General features: G+C 33.4%; 10 protein-coding genes and 2 non-coding genes across 12 annotated transcripts; 4 read left to right on the top strand and 8 right to left on the bottom strand.

Moving 5' to 3' along the window:
- Positions 1-88: 88 nt before the first annotated feature.
- NAEGRDRAFT_81168 (ATS1 domain-containing protein) lies at positions 89-1,545 on the bottom strand (the record flags this gene model as incomplete). The annotated part of the gene is made up of 2 exons (XM_002672620.1): positions 89-701; positions 748-1,545. 2 exons carry the CDS (start codon positions 1,543-1,545, stop codon positions 141-143), a joined length of 1,359 nt encoding a protein of 452 aa, XP_002672666.1. The 3' UTR covers positions 89-140.
- A 245-nt stretch (positions 1,546-1,790) lies between these two features.
- NAEGRDRAFT_72281 (uncharacterized protein) lies at positions 1,791-3,317 on the bottom strand (the record flags this gene model as incomplete). The annotated part of the gene is made up of 1 exon (XM_002672621.1): positions 1,791-3,317. One exon carries the CDS (start codon positions 3,315-3,317, stop codon positions 1,791-1,793), a length of 1,527 nt encoding a protein of 508 aa, XP_002672667.1.
- Positions 3,318-3,545: 228 nt separating this feature from the next.
- On the top strand, positions 3,546-3,619 carry NAEGRDRAFT_t568. The gene has a single exon. It is a non-coding gene; the product is annotated as a tRNA-Val (tRNA).
- A 37-nt stretch (positions 3,620-3,656) lies between these two features.
- On the bottom strand, positions 3,657-4,686 carry NAEGRDRAFT_72282 (uncharacterized protein; the record flags this gene model as incomplete). The annotated part of the gene is made up of 3 exons (XM_002672622.1): positions 3,657-3,918; positions 3,963-4,185; positions 4,230-4,686. 3 exons carry the CDS (start codon positions 4,684-4,686, stop codon positions 3,657-3,659), a joined length of 942 nt encoding a protein of 313 aa, XP_002672668.1.
- A 396-nt stretch (positions 4,687-5,082) lies between these two features.
- Positions 5,083-6,708, top strand: NAEGRDRAFT_72283 (uncharacterized protein; the record flags this gene model as incomplete). The annotated part of the gene is made up of 1 exon (XM_002672550.1): positions 5,083-6,708. One exon carries the CDS (start codon positions 5,083-5,085, stop codon positions 6,706-6,708), a length of 1,626 nt encoding a protein of 541 aa, XP_002672596.1.
- Positions 6,709-6,890: 182 nt separating this feature from the next.
- NAEGRDRAFT_72284 (uncharacterized protein) lies at positions 6,891-7,445 on the top strand (the record flags this gene model as incomplete). The annotated part of the gene is made up of 1 exon (XM_002672551.1): positions 6,891-7,445. One exon carries the CDS (start codon positions 6,891-6,893, stop codon positions 7,443-7,445), a length of 555 nt encoding a protein of 184 aa, XP_002672597.1.
- A 74-nt stretch (positions 7,446-7,519) lies between these two features.
- NAEGRDRAFT_72285 (uncharacterized protein) lies at positions 7,520-7,876 on the bottom strand (the record flags this gene model as incomplete). The annotated part of the gene is made up of 1 exon (XM_002672623.1): positions 7,520-7,876. One exon carries the CDS (start codon positions 7,874-7,876, stop codon positions 7,520-7,522), a length of 357 nt encoding a protein of 118 aa, XP_002672669.1.
- A 168-nt stretch (positions 7,877-8,044) lies between these two features.
- Positions 8,045-9,190, bottom strand: NAEGRDRAFT_72286 (uncharacterized protein; the record flags this gene model as incomplete). Its single annotated transcript, XM_002672624.1, has 1 exon — positions 8,045-9,190. One exon carries the CDS (start codon positions 9,188-9,190, stop codon positions 8,045-8,047), a length of 1,146 nt encoding a protein of 381 aa, XP_002672670.1.
- A 72-nt stretch (positions 9,191-9,262) lies between these two features.
- Positions 9,263-14,349, bottom strand: NAEGRDRAFT_60858 (polyubiquitin; the record flags this gene model as incomplete). Its single annotated transcript, XM_002672625.1, has 3 exons — positions 9,263-9,919; positions 10,567-10,568; positions 14,127-14,349. 3 exons carry the CDS (start codon positions 14,347-14,349, stop codon positions 9,263-9,265), a joined length of 882 nt encoding a protein of 293 aa, XP_002672671.1.
- NAEGRDRAFT_t569 lies at positions 13,788-13,858 on the top strand. The gene has a single exon. It is a non-coding gene; the product is annotated as a tRNA-Gly (tRNA).
- Positions 14,350-14,638: 289 nt separating the features above from the next.
- NAEGRDRAFT_72289 (uncharacterized protein) lies at positions 14,639-16,534 on the bottom strand (the record flags this gene model as incomplete). The annotated part of the gene is made up of 1 exon (XM_002672626.1): positions 14,639-16,534. The coding sequence occupies one exon, from the start codon at positions 16,532-16,534 to the stop codon at positions 14,639-14,641; it is 1,896 nt and encodes a 631-aa protein (XP_002672672.1).
- A 299-nt stretch (positions 16,535-16,833) lies between these two features.
- On the bottom strand, positions 16,834-18,408 carry NAEGRDRAFT_72290 (uncharacterized protein; the record flags this gene model as incomplete). The annotated part of the gene is made up of 1 exon (XM_002672627.1): positions 16,834-18,408. One exon carries the CDS (start codon positions 18,406-18,408, stop codon positions 16,834-16,836), a length of 1,575 nt encoding a protein of 524 aa, XP_002672673.1.
- Between the last annotated feature and the right edge of the window lie 6 nt (positions 18,409-18,414).

An 18,414-nucleotide genomic window follows, 5' to 3' on the forward strand; every position in this document is an offset into this window, starting at 1 on the left:
TTTTTAGTGTGAAAGTTTCCAGGTCATGTTCATCAATCAATGAAATCAAGGTTGGAAGTTTCTAATATCACCGTGCTCAATGGGTGGAATAATTAAATGGGGAATTTTATTAAGAGTGTGTGGAATGGTTTTAACACAGGTTAAGGAAAATCATATTCAAAGACAACATCTGACAAACTGGAAGATTGAAGGGATTTGAAAAGGAGAGATTTCAATCTTTTTTCTGCTTCCAATTTAGTGTAATGATTCGAAAAGATGATGGCTGTTGAATATTGACCTGCTGCCACGAGTGATAGATTGGCGGTGTGTTCAATAACTAGCTCTCTATTGACACCAGGGGATCTTGGAATCATATCGTCATCATTAAAACCACATTGTGCACAATCATTGACACCGAGAGGATAAAACTTTTTGTCATCAATTACCAAAATGCAATGATAGTATCCAGCACTGATTCTTGAAACATTTTCCAATTTGATTTTCTTTGCATTTGGGTAATTTGATAATTTTTCCACATCTGTTTCAGGAAGCAAGAATCTAGTACCAAATACGTAAACTGTTCCATCTTTTGTCAAAATTAGAGAAAAGTCATAACCAAGTGCAATGTCCTTAATATCTGGTACGAAAGGTAGCTTATTTTCTGTTATTGTGAAAATATTATTGGTGTGGGTGAGACCTAGTTGGTTATCTTCATTCCATCCCTAAGTCAAGAAAATGGTCAATCTCATCAAATTATGATCTACTTACACAGACGAACAATTTAGTCTCCATTTCCATTGTTTTAACTAGGTAATAGACGTGAGAATATCCTGTAAAAATCTTTTCAATTGTCAGATTTCTTTCACTAAAAAATGTTTCCTTCCTTGGCACTTGCTTATCACTTTTGGTCGAAAGCTCTCCTCTATAACTCCATCCAAAGACAATCAAGTTGTTAAAATTGGTCTTGCAAATAGTACCTTGTCCTAAACAGTGTACAGAAACAATTTTTTCATATTGATCCAAATGATGTTCCACCTCGATTCTGTAACATTTTACATTATAGAACTGACTAAACATTCTAGATACCATATCTTCCATATTTACAGCTTCATGTGAAACACCTAGTCTGCAGTTTCCATTTGTACCGAATCCATAGAGCATATTCTCATTCTTTGTTAAAAACACACAATGTGAAAAACCAATAGCTACATCGATAACATTTTTCTTCAAAATGTAAATATCATTACTGATATTCTCAAAATGAGTATGTGGAATAGGCTTCTTAGAGTCTGATCCTTTAGGTTCAGCACAAATTTTACAAGCATTATAGGTAGATGGATTGTTGTTTCTATAATCGTTCAGAGTAATGATTAAATTATTTTCATATGTTATAAAGGCCAATCTATTTCCGCCCATCTTCACAACTTTAATTCCTTCTTGTTCTAAATAATCATAATTTACAGTATTCTTAAAATTTAATTTGGTTGGTAGACATTTACTAGTCCTAACGTTCAATCCCAATTGTTCATTTTCATTTCTTCCGAAAATAACAAATTCAATATTCATTTCCCTATGATTATTATATTATTTTTGATATTGATCAATAATTATTTTAAATAAATTGATGATGACGTGATGATAGGTTTCTCTCAAATGACGCTATTTTTTTTGTTGTTGTTATAAATAGATTGATGAATAACAATTTGGGATTTTCGTGGAATTCAAGATTGGGAAATTGAATGATTAGCTAATAATTCGAATAGAGCTTTTCGAATAAATTTACTTTATTTACAGTATCTGTAGATAGATAATTAATGATAGGTGGATTGTTGAGTGTTGACAATGTTTCTAACACATTGTTCGATACTATCGACGAATATATTCAAATCTCTTTCATGAATATTGAAGGGTGGAGTGATGAGAACAACTCTATCATTTTGTCTGGAATAATCTACGAGAATGTGATAACAGGTTGCCAATTCTTCATGGATTCTCTTGGCACTTACATGTTCATCGAAAATCAATCCAAGCATGAAACCCATTCCACTAACTTCCTTGAAATGTGGAATGCCCTGAAGTCTTTGAACGAGTGTGGATTTGAGTTGAGTTCCCATCACTGCAGCTCTCTGTACAAGATTTTCATCGAACATAATCTCTAAATTCTTCATTACAATTTCACAACATACTGGATGTCCAGAGAAGGTAAATTCATGAAGGAATGGATGTTCAATATTTGCCTTGAAGAGAACTTGACATAGGTGTCTTGCTAGCATCATTCCTCCCAATGGAAGATAGCCACTAGTGACTCCCTTTCCAAAAACAACAATATCTGGCTCAATTCCATAATGAGAGAGACCAAACCATTTACCAGTTTTACCAAATCCTGTCATGACTTCATCTGCAATGAGTAGAACACCATACTTGTCACAAATTCTTCTGGCTAATGGGAAGAAATCCTTATGTGGTTCAAGAGCTCCATTCACTCCTTGAATTGGTTCTGCAATGAATGCTGCAATATTTTCTGGACCTTCAAGTTTGATGAGATTTTCCAATTGTTCAGCAATGAAGAAACCATTATTTGCATGTTGAGTGTGTTTCTGGAAGGAATTAACAATAAAATCATGAGGGAAATCAATACTCAAAAAGATGCTATCCTTTGAGAAACGATCGGTTGGGCCTTTGAGATTCTGATAACCATACTCATCCTTTCCAACTTGCTCATTGAGTGAAGAGCTGACGAAAGTGGAGCCATGATAGCAATTTCTGAATGAGATAATCTTCTTCTTTGTTTGACTATTATTTAACAAGGACCAGTATCTCTCAGCAAGGTGGATTGAAGCTTCCACTGCCTCACTTCCACCAGATGTGAAATAAACCCTCTCCATGGACGGATACTCATGTTTGGTAATGGATACTAACTTTTCAGCACACTTGATAGCACTTGAATGAGAATAATTGTAAATATTGGGAGCAAATTCCATTGTTTTCATTTGGTTGTAAGCAACTTGAGCCATTTCTTCTCTACCATGACCAATATGACACGTGTGTAATCCACCAATCATGTCTAAATATTGAACATTGTTAACATCCCAATAGTAAGAGTCCTTTGCTTTTTGGAAGACGATTGAGTGGACACTACTTCCCAATTCATGATTAGAATGAATGAGAGAACGATTGTCACGGAAAACCCACTCCTCTCTGGATGGAGATTCTTCAGAACTGGATGGAAAGTTTGCAGTTGATTCCAAGAATGAAGAAGGAGCTGTTAAATCAGTGGAGAGTGGAGGTTTAAGTTGGTCCTGTATTGGATTTTGTTGATATAATTTGCTTTCGACCATTTTGTTTTGTCTTTGTTCAATGATGGTGTTCGAAACTGAAATGTTATCGAAACGAAAGTGTTTGGTTATTTAGTATATTTCCAAAATGGGAAAATTTCTTTCTTGAAATTTCTTTAGTAGTATTATGCTCCAGATAATTCAAGTCACAGTAAAAGGTTTCTAATAAAAACCATAACACATCTTAGTCTTAATCAAATTATTTGGGGTATATTTTCTTAATGAACATAAGCAGCGATAGATCAGTTGGTTAGATCGTAAGCCTAACACGCTTAAGGTCGCGGGTTCAAGCCCCGCTCACTGTATCCTTTTGCTTTTGAAAAATTCTTTATTTTTTTCCATTTACAAGATAAAATCTGTTTCAGTCTTAATTAGATTCTTACTTCCTTCCCACAATTCCAGTTGCTTGGAAACTTCGTAGGACTCATCAGAGGATGGAATAATTTCATTTCCATCATAGTAAACACCATTCGAAACCTTATCTAATTGTGGATTCACCAAATCGGCCAAATATCTCGAGGAGTTTGCGATTGGTTTTCTATATTTCTTGCCTTCTCCCTCAACAATCATATTGAAAAGCTTTGGATCCAAATATCTTGCCAAACTATTTCATGTTTTAACAATTCGAAACCAAACTGAAATACTTACGAAGTTTCTGGCATAAATCCTGGATTGAAACAATTGACACGAAAATGATTCTTAAATTCATCAGACTTATCCAATCTGTTTTTCAATTCGTAAGTAAATAAAATGTTACACAACTTTGATGTGGCATATCTGCTATCTCTTTTTGGAGTTTCTTGTGGTGGAATAATGAGCTTGTCAACTGGGCCATAGGTTGGTACTGGAACTGGAGTTCCATTCTTTGGGTCTTCTTTTGTTTAGTACTGAATTAAGGAAATATTCGAAACTTACCATGAGTATCACTCGTAACGTTTACAATAGAATTAATTTCGTCATTTTTGGCGAAATGAGGAATCAATAAATTGGTCAATAAGAAATGTCCCAAATGATTAACACCAAATACAATATCATATCCTTGTTTGGTTGTTGAAATATTTGGAGGTGCTTGAGTTGCAGCATTACAAATCAATGCTTTCAATGGTGGTAATTTTTCTTGATTGAAATTTGTTACAAAATTTCTGACAGAATCCAAATCTGCAAGATCCAACTCTATAAATGTCAATCTACTAGCATACTCTTGATCAATTTCAACAATTTGTTGAATAGCTTGCTTTCCTTTTGATTCATCTCTGCATGCCAACACAACATGCCACTCATCAATTTTATCACTCAACAAGTATTTGGTACTTTCAAAGCCAAGTCCACAATTAGCACCAGTAACAATGACTGTTCTCTTTCCTTTACTCATTTCTTGGAGTTTTTTTAATAAATTGTTTCTTGTTATCTCCGTAACCATTCAGAGCGCTTTAAGATGGGCTAGAAAATATGCGCTACTGAAATGACCGCTCACTTTATGGGTTTTTCTATTGGTCTGAATAATTCCTAGCACAAATTATGTACAAATTGATAATTAAGAGTCAATTCAATGATTCCGATATGATATCAAACCATCAAGTATTGAATGTACGTAAGTCCAGCTTACTTAGTGTGTTAATATTGAATTCTTTTAGTAGTTTGTGTAACAGCCATAAATTTGATCTCCAAAACAAACACTTGTTTGTGACGTGTCCATCATTATTTCACTATTTTTCATTATTCCCATAAAATTGATTCAGATCTTCTTCCTCAAGAGATTATAAAAAAAATGTGTACACCAAAGGCAAAGTGTTCATTGTGTCCACAAATTCAATGCAATCATCTTCCTCAATATTGTGTCTATCATGCATGGAACCACTTGTCGTGCCATCAATGTAATCAACCAATTGTTGAAATAATTCACAATTTAATCTTTTATTTCTATAGGAAAAGATCAACTGCAAGATCCGAAGAAGAAAACTCAGATCATGTTGATTCAATTAAAGATGCAGAAATTGAATATTTAAATGAACAATCTTCCGTTTATGAAATTTTAAGTGAAAATTTCATGGGAATGGAAAACGTTTTTTCACAATTCCCAATTCTGTCAAGATATTGGATGGGAGAGGAATTGAGAAGTGCATTGAATGTATTGTTGAGATATTTCTCAGATCATGATGAAGAATTGAGAGCTTTGAAATTGGCAGAATTTAAGAATGTCACTCTGGAATTGTTAGATAATTTCCTGAAGGAAAATCTGTCAGATCTATTTCTATATTTTGCTGTTCCAGATAATGGAAATATTCAATGTATTGAATGTGTTGAAAGAGGTCAATTGCAAGTTGTGGAAGAATTGAGAAGTAAACCACAAGAACAAGCTCTTGCTCCAGAGGATAACATTCAATTTCAATGGATGAATGATGATGAATTGGGAGTGGTATTCTCCTTTTTAGAGTTTCCATTTGATTTTCCTGTAATTTCTTTGACTTGTAAGAGATTGTATCATTTCTTGCATTATTCCTCCAATTTTTCATGGCTCAGTAATGTAGTGTTTCCTCCAAGAGGTCAACTTCAACTTTGCAGTGCTGGATCTAGCTTTAATTTTGAATTTTTTATTCGAAACATGTTCAGGACATATAGAGGTCTCACTAATCTTTCGTCCATTTCCAAAATTTACAACTTTTTTGATTCTTACTATTTCACAAATGGTCTACTGATCAACAAGCTATTCAGTGAAAATTTGATCACAGAGACATGTCTTGACACTCTATTTATCCAGGACTATGGAACTTCAGGTTATCTCACTTATTATTGGTTGAGAAAAATACGTAGCTCCAGGCGAGGTCCAATACGAAGGATTTCCATATTTGTCATGAGTGGAAGTAAGAGTTTATTCCAACTAATGATTATTTACAATTACTTGAAAAACAATAATATGGATCAGGAATTGTTAATTGACCTGATAGGTCCTTATCATATTTCTCTTTCTCTTAAATTATCTAATGATGATTTGAATATTCAGGAAACAGGACTACCAATCAAAATGGCAAATACCTTACTCGAAAGTTTACCAGGAGATTCAGGTTCCATTTTACCAATGGTAACTCATTTGGATTATTTCTTCATGAAAGATTATTCTTGGTTGGAGAAACATCAAGTTTCGAATGGTTTGGTCATTCGGCAGGTATGGGTTGATAGTTACATTCCAAATTATACTCAATTATTGAGGAATATGAAAGAGAGGGGAATAGTTATTCACAAAATAATTCTCCATCATGATTATTTGCATAAAGTAACCGAAACTGAACAAGAAGAGTTGCTATCAATTACAAGCAATATTGAGATTTGTAAACTTGCAAGCTTTCTGCCAGATCCACCTGTAGATAGATGGCCATTATCGAGTGTTATTCAGTAATTCGTGGGATATCCAACGGAGCTACAAATCTGAACACCAAAGAACACGATTACAAAAATTTGATATGTAATTTCCTTTTATGAGTGTTTTTAAGCTCCTTTAGAAACACCTCATGACCATTTGCTACTAATATTTAAACTACTCAACCAAACGAATAACATGTTAAATATTATTGAAAAAATATGAAGAAACAATTGTTGCTAATCTGTTTAATTGGTTTAATTCTTGCTGTTACCTATCAACATGCAGTTGAAGCCAGAAGAAAAATCAACAAACCACTTGACAAGTTGATCAAGTCTATCATTAGAGTTATTGAAGAGGAAGAAAGCATGTCTGATTCTTACATTCTTCCATCCATTGCTGTTGCTGATACTGCCAAAGCACTTGTTGGTCGTTGTGTCAATATCATTAAGGGATCTACTGAAAATGGAAAGCCATGTTTCAGAACACCTTTCGAATTTGCAGCTGAAGCTTACAAACTTGTTGGAAAGTCAAATCTTCCACTTGATGAAGATGGTTACTATGAAAGTTCAAGTGTTAAAAAGGTACCAAGATATGGTGATTTCAATTATGGTGATGTTCTTGTTACTAATGGTGGAAATACTGTTGGTATTTATGTTGGAGATGGAAAGATTGTTTATGCAATTAAGGTTAATTTTGTTACCAAGGTTGAAATGACAACAATTTCTGGATTCACTTCAAAGAGAGGTTTACCTACTGCTTTTGAAGTTGTTTAAATTAATATTTAAACATATTTGGAAATTACTCTTTTCAAAATAAAGTTAAATTTCCAAAATTAGCATCGAATTTATTACTTATTTTGATATTTTGTGGTCATTGCATATTCAATAGCCTTTACAAGTGAATTACCAGTTGTGCATGTTCCAGCAGCTGCAGTAATTTCAAATCCACCAGTTAACACCGATTGAGCAGCTGCAGCAGCCACACCAGTCAATCCTGCCAAAACATTCGATATTATGGCACTATCCATTGAACTTTGATAAGTAGCACACAAACTATCCTCTTCTGCATCATAAATGATACATGTATAGTTCCAGGATTTTGCATTTTCAAATCCTAATTTTGCTTCCTCAAAAATGTCGGTGTCTGTTTCAATGTAGGGCGTATTGCCAACTGATCGATAGGTTACTACTTTATATTTTCCCATTGTCAGTAGTACTAGTTGAATTGTTTTTTTTTTAATAATTCAATTTCAAGATTTTCAGTTTTGGGATTTTACCTTATTTGGAATATGATTAAAACAGAATTGAACGCATGTAGAAAGATAGTTTTTGTTTCATTGATTCAAATTCCATATTCCATTTAACAAATTATTTTACAAATTAAGAATTTTAAGAGAGGATAGAGCTGACAAATAATTAACTCCTAATTTTGTAATTCTATTATTATCCAAATATAGAGCTGTTAAATTGGAAAGTTTGTGAAAATCTTTCAAACTTTCATCAGATATTAAATTATTAGAAAGTTTTAAAATCCTCAAACTTGTTACTGAACTTAAATATTCAACTTTTTGAATGGAACAGAAAGATAAATCCAATTCTGTCAAATTAATCAAATTTACAAAATTAGAAAGTCCATTTCCAGTAATATCTCGCCTATCATTGCTACAACCGTTGAGTTTTAGAACTGTCAAGTTTCTAAAATTGGAGAAAAATTCCAGCAATTCATCGTTCCAATCCCAAAGACACCTACATTCGAACTTTTTCAAATTTACAATGGAAGTGAGAAATTTCAACTCTTCATCAGTATTACTAAAATAACCCATTTTCAAATCAGTTAAATTTTCAAATTTACAACCACCATGCAATGTCAATTCGAAAAGTTCAACATCAAGTTGTTGTAAAGTTTTACAAAATTTGCTTTCAAGAATTGAATTCCATGACGATTCAGACATTGAACTGAGAATGCTCAATTTCTCTAATGGCCAATCTACTTCATTAAATTTCAAATTCATTGCTTCTCCATTCGAAATTGTCAATGATTTGATTTTTGAATGATGACATTTCAAAAATTCGCCTCCAAATTGAAAATTGTGTAATTCCAAGCTTTGTAAACTTTCAATTTTCATGAATTTTTCCAAAAGATTATAGCTACCATCGTTGTAAATGATTAATTCTTGCAGATTAGTCAATTTTGAAACAATTAATTGTTCTAAATTAGCCAACCTCTTTCTCCTTTCCATTTCCTCCACTAAAAAGTTTAAACTAAACGATTCGATTGTTGCCGAAAATTTAGTAACCAAGTGTAACTTGTTAGAATCCATCAATTTTCGTTTTGCATCATTTTCCGATCCATCATAATTGATCATGAAATAATGAGGTCGAATGCTTTGATAATTTTCATTCCAATCTCTGCAAACTAATCTAACAGATGATAAAATCCACAAATAATCACAATAGGATAGAATTTCAAAAAAGATTACATTTATAGGAAGCTCTGATAAGTTTCCCTGTTTTAACATAGTTGATGCAAACGAATTTTTTTTGGAATTTAAATAATTATTATTTTCATTTATAAATTATTTCAAATTTATTTAATTACCACCTCTTAATCTCAAAACAAGATGAAGAGTTGATTCCTTTTGAATATTATAATCAGATAATGTTCTTCCATCTTCTAATTGTTTACCAGCAAAAATCAATCTTTGTTGATCTGGTGGAATACCTTCCTTATCTTGAATCTTTGATTTAACATTTTCAATTGTATCATTGGACTCGACTTCCAATGTAATTGTCTTTCCTGTTAAAGTTTTGACGAAAATTTGCATACCACCTCTTAATCTCAAAACTAAATGCAAAGTTGATTCTTTTTGAATGTTATAATCAGATAATGTTCTTCCATCTTCCAATTGTTTACCAGCAAAGATAAGTCTTTGTTGATCTGGTGGAATACCTTCCTTGTCTTGAATTTTAGACTTGACATTTTCAATAGTGTCATTTGATTCAACTTCCAAAGTGATAGTCTTACCAGTCAAAGTTTTGACAAAGATTTGCATACCACCTCTCAATCTGAGGACCAAGTGAAGGGTTGATTCCTTTTGAATATTATAATCAGATAATGTTCTTCCATCTTCTAATTGTTTACCAGCAAAAATTAAACGTTGTTGATCTGGTGGGATTCCTTCCTTATCTTGAATCTTAGACTTGACATTTTCAATAGTATCATTGGATTCGACTTCCAAAGTGATAGTCTTTCCAGTTAATGTTTTAACGAAAATTTGCATTGTGTTATAATTATTATTAGTTGTTTTGATTTGTTTTTTTTGTATTGATGAAGAAAATTAATGTTTTTAAAGGTTTTAAAGGGATGATGATATTTTATTTTTAGATTCAAGTTCGGAATTAAATTTTTGTTCCAAGAAACAAATCATCAAGTTCACCTTCTTTATTCCGTCTTTCCATTCATTACAAACTCTTGTAACCTAGATATCTAATTTCTTTCCAACTTGAATTCAATCTGATTTTGAAGGTAAAAAATCTAAGGAATATTGGAAGTATTACATGTGATTTTCTTATTATTATGTTATTAAACATCAAAACCTTTCTTTTGCAGTATGCAAAAAATGAAGGAACACTAGGTGAAAAACCAATGATTCGGAGTTTGTTGATTTTCAACATGGTTTCACATCATCAAATAATGAAACCAACACATCATCATCTGGACATCATCTAAGTAATAGTATTTGTGGAATTTTTAATTATTGGATTATTATCATTAAATTGGAAATGTTTTTTCAAGTTGAAAGTTTTATGAAATGGATTACCATCATAAAGCATACCAACCATCCATATGGTGCCATTCATCATCAAAATATAATAGTAATGGTTGTGGAAATACATCTTGTAATAGTTAATAGATTCAATTTTTATAAATAAATATAATTTTTATTATATATAATATATATATTATATATAAAATCATCATCACTGGTCGATCTAATGGGAAAGATGGAAAACCAGCAATCTATCATTGTTCGGAATGATGAATAATAGGTTATGCAAATTTCTCCAGTGACTTTGTACCAAGAAATCATAGTATTAGGTTCATGTCAAATTTCACAATATGTGCATGTGCCGTAGCTCAACATGTACTTCACCAACTTGGAAAATTTCTTCGAATAGTATTGTTCAAAATGACCTCCAACAACATTGTCATTATCGAATTTTTGATTTGATTGGTGGTTATGGAGATGAGAAAATTTCAAAATTTCCTTCATCAATTATTGGCTTGATTTCTCAAATTAAATCAACCAATTATTTACAACAACACTATCATAGTATTAACAATAAATATTGTTAATAGTTTTTCTTCAATTTTTTTGAAATTTGCCTTAATTAAGATTTCTAAAATTTTATTAAGAATTGTTTCATTCAATTTTTATCCCACAAGCAATTATACAATGAACTGTAGATATATTGAATATAATAATTCATTCATTGAAATTTGCAATTCTAATCATGCAGAAACAGTTCTTAATTAACAAGTAGATCTACTGTTTCCCATGCATGATCTTGTTATTGAGTATGTACAGGAAAGTTCTAAACGAAACATTGGATGAAACTAAGGAATCAACAAAGTTTTTAAATTTTCCGTAATCTTTCTCTTCACGTTATCTAAAAAGAAGAAGGAGTTAGTCCAACTTCTTCGCTGGCATGATATGCCGCTATTCATTGATTGGTTTCTTGTTAAATTCATTGTAAACTAAACTAATGTTAGACAATGTCCCAAACACAAAACAATCAAGAAATCAAATGACAGTAAACTTCTTGTGGGCACTCAACTTACCTTCTTGGTACTGTTTTAATATGCCACCAAATAAATCCACATACATAAACTCACCATTTAATCGCTTTCGAATAATTATTTGTTGCCAATGTTGGTTTATTGCATGTTGCATCTCTCGAAAATTTACTGAAACAAACGATTAATTGATTTATGGCAGTGTCCACTACTACCAAAAGACAAAACGCAGTTTTTGCTGATTGTTGACTGCTTGCTTTCTAATAATGCCGTATGAGCAAAACGATACCAAATGTGAAACTACTCCTTTCGAATAATTGCCTTCTCAAAGGTAACGTTTGTCATCAATCCTCATTTAAACCTCAATGGTAAGGTCCACCAAGCTTTTAAATGACTTATTTCTGACAAGTAGTGCGATACCTCATGAAGCAACGTTTCGCTTTTTGTTACCCAAACATGAATTTAACAAAGGTTGTTGAGGGAGCGAAATGTTGTTTCGACCAGTTTCTTGTAAGTTTCGTATATTTGTTTTTGCTTCAAATGTACCTCTCAGCAAGCGAAAACGCAAATTGTTGAAGTAAAAAACAAAACAATTCACAATCCACACTCTCTTCAAAGGAGACGAAACTTTTGAAAATGAACAGCTCTCAAGTTTTCACATCCCAAGTTGACTCGTCAATTATTCCTATTGATGTTGCAAATGTTGTTGTTGGAAATGATGAAGACGATTTTTATAAAGCATTCGGTTCGTTTAGTTATGATGCTGAGTTGAATGTTGCCACAAATTGTGATGATAATCTTCAGTTGACCAACAATTTGTTTCCACAAACATGCCACCCACTTTCTAATACCCTTTCGAATAATAATACTAACTGTAAAATCACAAAGCATCCACATAATAACCATGCAGATGATATCATTGAACAAGAATCATTTAACTTTCTAACTGCCCTGACCGAAACTCATGATCACAACCAAACTAATCTTTCAGAATTTGTGAACAACAATCAACAACCCCATGACCCATCACTGTCCACACCACCTACCACATGCAACGAATCATCAAATCATTCACCAATCAGCAACAAATCAACCGTTCACAATAATAATGGGTCAACCAACACCACCACCTCAACAGGTCCAGTTTCCATCTCTGCAATTACTGGTCGTCCACTTTATCCAAGACAACGACATACAGGAAGTACTCGTTGTGCCAATTGTAATATTGATCAAACTCCAATGTGGAGAAAGGGATTGCATGGTGAAATTTTGTGTAACAAGTGTGGACTCTATCTCACCAGACATGGAAAGGAAAGACCATTGAATTTACAACAACAACAGCAACAACAATTGGATTCTGAGGAGGTGATGGTAGCAAGTACTGTTGCAGTGTCATCAGCAGAGGAGAAGGTAAATTCTGGTCAATCAAGGAAAAGAAGAAATAAGGTAGCTAGTGAAAAGAAGGAAAAGAAGGAAAAGAAGGAAAGAAAGTCAAATAGTGAAAAGACGAAACGTTGTAATTTAAAGAATTGTGAAAATAAGGCAAAAAAGAAGAAAGGAAATGGTTCAGATTTCGAATTCAGTTCTCAAAGTCCAATTTTAAATGCTGCCATTCTTGATTGTAATCAGGAATTTAAGATTTCAAGTCCAATCCAAACAGTTTCTAATCAATTAGTGGCCTCTCCAACTAATTCTTGCTGGAATGGTGCAACTAATGTTCACACAATCATCTCACCAACCAGCACTCCTTCCCAAACACCAACCATGATTTATAAGAATGACCAACCAATCATGAATGTAATTCCAAATGATTGGATTCTTAATCAACTAAGCACATGCACTCAATCAGTCATGCAAAAACAAGTATGGCCAAGCTATACAGTTCAACAATCAAATCCCAACACTGTTATCTATTCAATAGAACCGAATCAAAGTTATCAACCATGGAATAATTACTTTACACTTGATAATTCTCCAGTATTTCAATCTGAAGATCAACAACTCTTTAATAACTTTTTCACTGACAACCATTTTTTGAATCAATCTCAACAGACAATTCACAACCCTCAATATCACCACACTGATTTGTTTGCATTAAAATTGGATCAGCATGAGCTTATTAGTGAATTAATGTCAGACTTTCAATTTATCCAATAAATTTTTGACTTGATTTAGTTCTTAATTGGATCACATGGTGGTGCTTGTTCGAAGGATTACTTTGTAACTTTCTTCAAATAAATTTGCTAATATGGAATTTATGCGAAGGAAGAAAATGTATTCTCATCAAAGAACAATTCACAATCACTAACAACATGAATGCGTCGATGGTTTAGTGGTAGAATACGGCGTTGCCATCGCCGTGACCCGGGTTCAATTCCCGGTCGACGCATGAATTATTTTTTATTTTGATGATTTTTTGATTTCATGTCATAAATTTTGTTCGTCCAAATCTCGACATGTTATTCTACTATATTCTCTTGTTTAACGAAATTTTGTTTAGTATTCATCGAGATATTAAGCTCTGGATCCATACCATATTTCTATCTAAAAATGTCAAAATAAAAATAATTTGATATGTTACAAAAAATGTGACAATCTCCATCTTTTTATAACATTACTTGATATTAACTGTAAGAATAAAGATGAATCTCATCCACCTCTCCAACTCAAAGCCAAGTAAATGGTACTATCCTGTTTCATTTCATAATCTTGAATTGTTTTTCCATCTTCAAGTTTTTTGCCATTTAAAATCAATCGTTGACTTGGTGGAGGTATTCCTTGTTTTTCATTCACCAGTTCTTTAATTTTTTCGATAGAGTCTGTGCATTCAACGTCGATAGGGAAGGAATGACCTGATAGGGTCTTGATAAATAGTTGCATTTTTTATTGTGTTTTTAGGATAATAATAATCATGAACTTTGTTTAAATAGTTCAGCTCTGAACAAGGAAATTACAAAACCTACAACTGAACACGAAACATGAATCGCCCACCGTGGCACGACCATAAGGTTAAGAGCCTTGCGCTCTGCCGACTGAGCTAGACGGGCTACATTCATTAAAAAAACAATTCATTGATATTCATCTCCCGAATAGCAAGGTTTTGACACATTTTCAAATAGGTTTTTTTCAAATAAGCAATGAGAGGAAAGGATTGCATTCAAAGAAGATATTATTGTTTTTTCCAAACTTTATTCAAATTTCTTTGCACTTTGTGCCACACAGAAATTTGAAATGGAATAAATGCATTGTATTGTTCCATAACTCTTTTCAACCTCATACTCTCCAAATCAATATTCTTTGCAAAAAATCTATAACATGTAGCACAATGCTTGGCAGCCTCAATCATTATTTCCAAATCTACCTTGTATTGTTTTTTCAAATGTTCATAGACATCTCCATTATGTTGCAAAAGTTCCAAAATGAATTTCTTATCCAATCTAAATTTTTCTGGAATAAAAGGGAAGGCAATAGCATTCAATTTAATAGCTTCCGTAATGAATTCTCTGTCCATTTTCAATTCATCATTTGCACATCTCATAAAGCGTCCATCCTCCCTTATCTTATTCAACATATCTCCTCTTTGGTCAATAAATATATAACCGTGGTTAAGGGCATGCTCAATCATTTTCTGGTTCTCTCGTATTTCATTTGATGCCCAATTCAGAGCAAATACGTCTTGATTAACAGCTTCGTAGACTACTTCCCAATCTGACTTTAATTCAGTAGAGGCAAAACTGACTGCTCTACCACAATTTCTCACGGCTTCCAAGACTACTTGCCTATCGTTTAGCAATCTTGGAGAGGCAAATTGTAGAGTGTGCCCATTCTTTGAAACTGCAGAAATTACCACCTCCTTGTCATCCTTCAATTCAGCACAAACACTCATCAACACAAAAGGGTTGAACTCAATGGCTTCCATCACTATCGACTTATTTCTCTGTAAGGTAGAATCTACATACTGAAATGCAAAAAAATCTTGTTTAAGTGCTGCCAATACAACTTCACGGTCTGCTCTCAAGTTTGAAGGAACATATTGCAAACATATGCCTTGTTTCTGTACGGCCATCAATGCTAAATCCTTTTGTCTTTTCATAGACTCTGATGCCCAATAATAAGCAGTAGCATCATGTTGCATAGCTTCCAGTACAACTGCTCGTTCTGAACGCAACTCGAGAGATACATACTCAAGTGCCCTACCATTTTGCTGAACTGCCTTAATTACAATTGATCTATTTCCCTTCAGATTTTCTGATGCGTATGCGAGTGCATAACCATAATTCGTTACAGCTTCATACACTACTTCATAATCATTCTTTAATTCATCAGAGGCAAATTGTAGCACACCACCTGCTCTTTTGACGGCTTGCAATACCAGTTGCTTATTATTAGAGAATGCATGTAAATTTACATGTTGAAGCATGTAAGGTTCTTTTTGAAGAGTTGCCTCTACCACATCCAGGTCCAATTTTAATCTGTGGGAGGTATATTCATAGGCCATTGCATTTGATGAGATAGCTTGCAATACAAACCGTTTGTCATCCTGGAAAAAAGGACCTGCATATGATAAAGCCAATCCATTCTGTGAAATGGCTTGCCATACAATTTCCTCATCAGTTCTAAATTCCACAGCCCCATTAAAGAGAATTTTACCATCCAATTTCACTGCATCCAACATTATTTCTCTATCTATTAGACTAATAGGCACATATTTCAGAATGGTTGCATTCTCCTTTACTGCCTTTCGAATAAAATCAACATTTCCAAGCCAAACCATTGGGAAATATTGACAAATTTGGGGAAATTTCCGATAACCTACAAAAACACTCTCCTCATCTCCTAGGAATTCAAGAGGAAGTGCCTTTACAGTTTCAGGATCTCGTTCAAAGAAGGCCTCTTTGGCAGTTAACCATTTTCTTCTACCCTGCGATTGATAATCGAATTTAATCTTTAGCTTTTGACGATAAATGTGATGCGAAGGATCATCTAGTATGACAATCACTTGTGGAGAGATCAGGGTTGTATACTCCTTCTCGGAAGATTTTAATGATGAATTATTGCAAATCATCTAGATCACAGTAGGTCGGCTTGCTAAAGTGAAGGAAATTTTTTTGTTGGTATCACAATCACAAGTTTTGTTCCTCATCTTAATAATTAAAAACAACAGTCACTCTGATTCATCCGGAATGGCTAAAATCACCAGCATTAAAATCATTGTTATCGTCATGGATATTCAGTGGCGGTCCTAATAGCATGATGTAATAATTAAACCACTTGAATCATCGGATCATATTCATCCAATTTTATTGTTCATATCAATTTGAATCATACTGTTCTAATCATAACATACATTCTATATCATGAGATTTATAAATCATCTAATTTGTTTGTTGTTCTCTTTCTCTTTAACACCAAAGCAATTACAACAATAATTATCATCAGGACACTAAGCAGAACACAACATCCACCAATACTTCCCACAATAGCTCCAATTAAGACTGCAGAATTATCTGTCACAACTCCAGAACCTTTAGAAGGTGATTCCTTCTTATAATTTTGATCAATGACAACAATGGAACGTTCAAGACTGTATGTGTTACAAGTTACTGAAACTGCCTTGTCAGTTGAAGTTTTAGTCTCAATTCCATCTGATTTCCATTCCTTTGCAGTTTCGTCGAAATATATGCAGGAAACATTCAAATTTTCATTGTTGGAAATAGTCAAATTTTCGAAGAGTATGGCAACTGGATCTGCAAGGTTTTGAACTGGTATTTTCTGTCCAGAGTTTGCTTTAGCAATCACAGAAGAAACAATTGGCGAAACAAATCCCAAAGTTTCTGATGATATGGTTGTGGTTGATAATGAGCTCAACACAACAACTTCCTCATTCTTCAATGAAGGATCAATTCCTTCCAGATATACAGACATTGTTGGAGGTAGGTTAATTTTGACAGATGGTAGCTCAATATTTCTGGAGTTCAATAGAGTGATATCCGAAACTGGTGTAATCAACGTTTCTGGAGCATTGAAAATTGGAGAAGTGCAAATATGTGCAATGGTCAATACTGTGCAAATATTTGGGGTAGAACAATCAGATCCCATGTAGCCAACCTTACAGGCACAATTATTAAAAGATTGACAAATTCCATTTCCAGAACAAACTTTCGAATCAGTTTCGGCAAAACCAAAGCATGTTGTCTGGTTACTGCAAATCATTCCTTGAGAGGATTGAGTAAGGAAGTATCCTGAATCTTTACAGTATGGTGTTAGCATTCTAATTCTATTATTTCCTCTATCGACAAATAGAATTCTGTCGCCCTTCAAAACTGTCAAACTTAATGGATCATTGAGTAAAGATATCTTTGCATTGGAAGAATCACCGTTCAATCCTAATTGTAAGAATGATCCTGCAATCAATGAAATCTGTCCAGTCAAATCAACCTTTCGAATAACATGTCCTTGTCTTTCAGCAATAATCATTTCACCATTCGAAAGGAAAGCAACAGAAGCTGGTGCTTTCAAATAAGCAGAAGTAGCAGGTACATTATCGATTAGTGAGGTTAAAGTTGTTGAACCATTACCAGCAATTGTTGTAACCATTCCCATTTCAGATAAACTTGTTTTTCTTATTCTAAAGTTAATGGTATCGGCAAAAACGAGTTCATTGTTATGAAATTGCATATCTAGAACAGTTCTAATATTGGTTTGATTTGCTAGGTTATCTCCGTTATATCCATTCACATAACCACCAACAACTGAATCAATAAGTCCAGTCGAAAGTGAAATTTTACGAATCTTGTACAGAGTATCAGAAAAGTACAAGTAATCTCCAAGTATTTTCATGGAATAGACAGTTCTGAGTTTGGCATTGATTGCAGGTCCCTTATCACCAATTCCACCTGCAATCGTCTGCACATTTCCAAAAGAAGAAATCTTTCTCATCAATAA

The sequence above is a fragment of the Naegleria gruberi genome (assembly GCF_000004985.1).
Source record: "Naegleria gruberi genomic scaffold NAEGRscaffold_52, whole genome shotgun sequence".
Taxonomy (NCBI): domain Eukaryota; phylum Heterolobosea; class Eutetramitea; order Acrasida; family Naegleriidae; genus Naegleria; species Naegleria gruberi.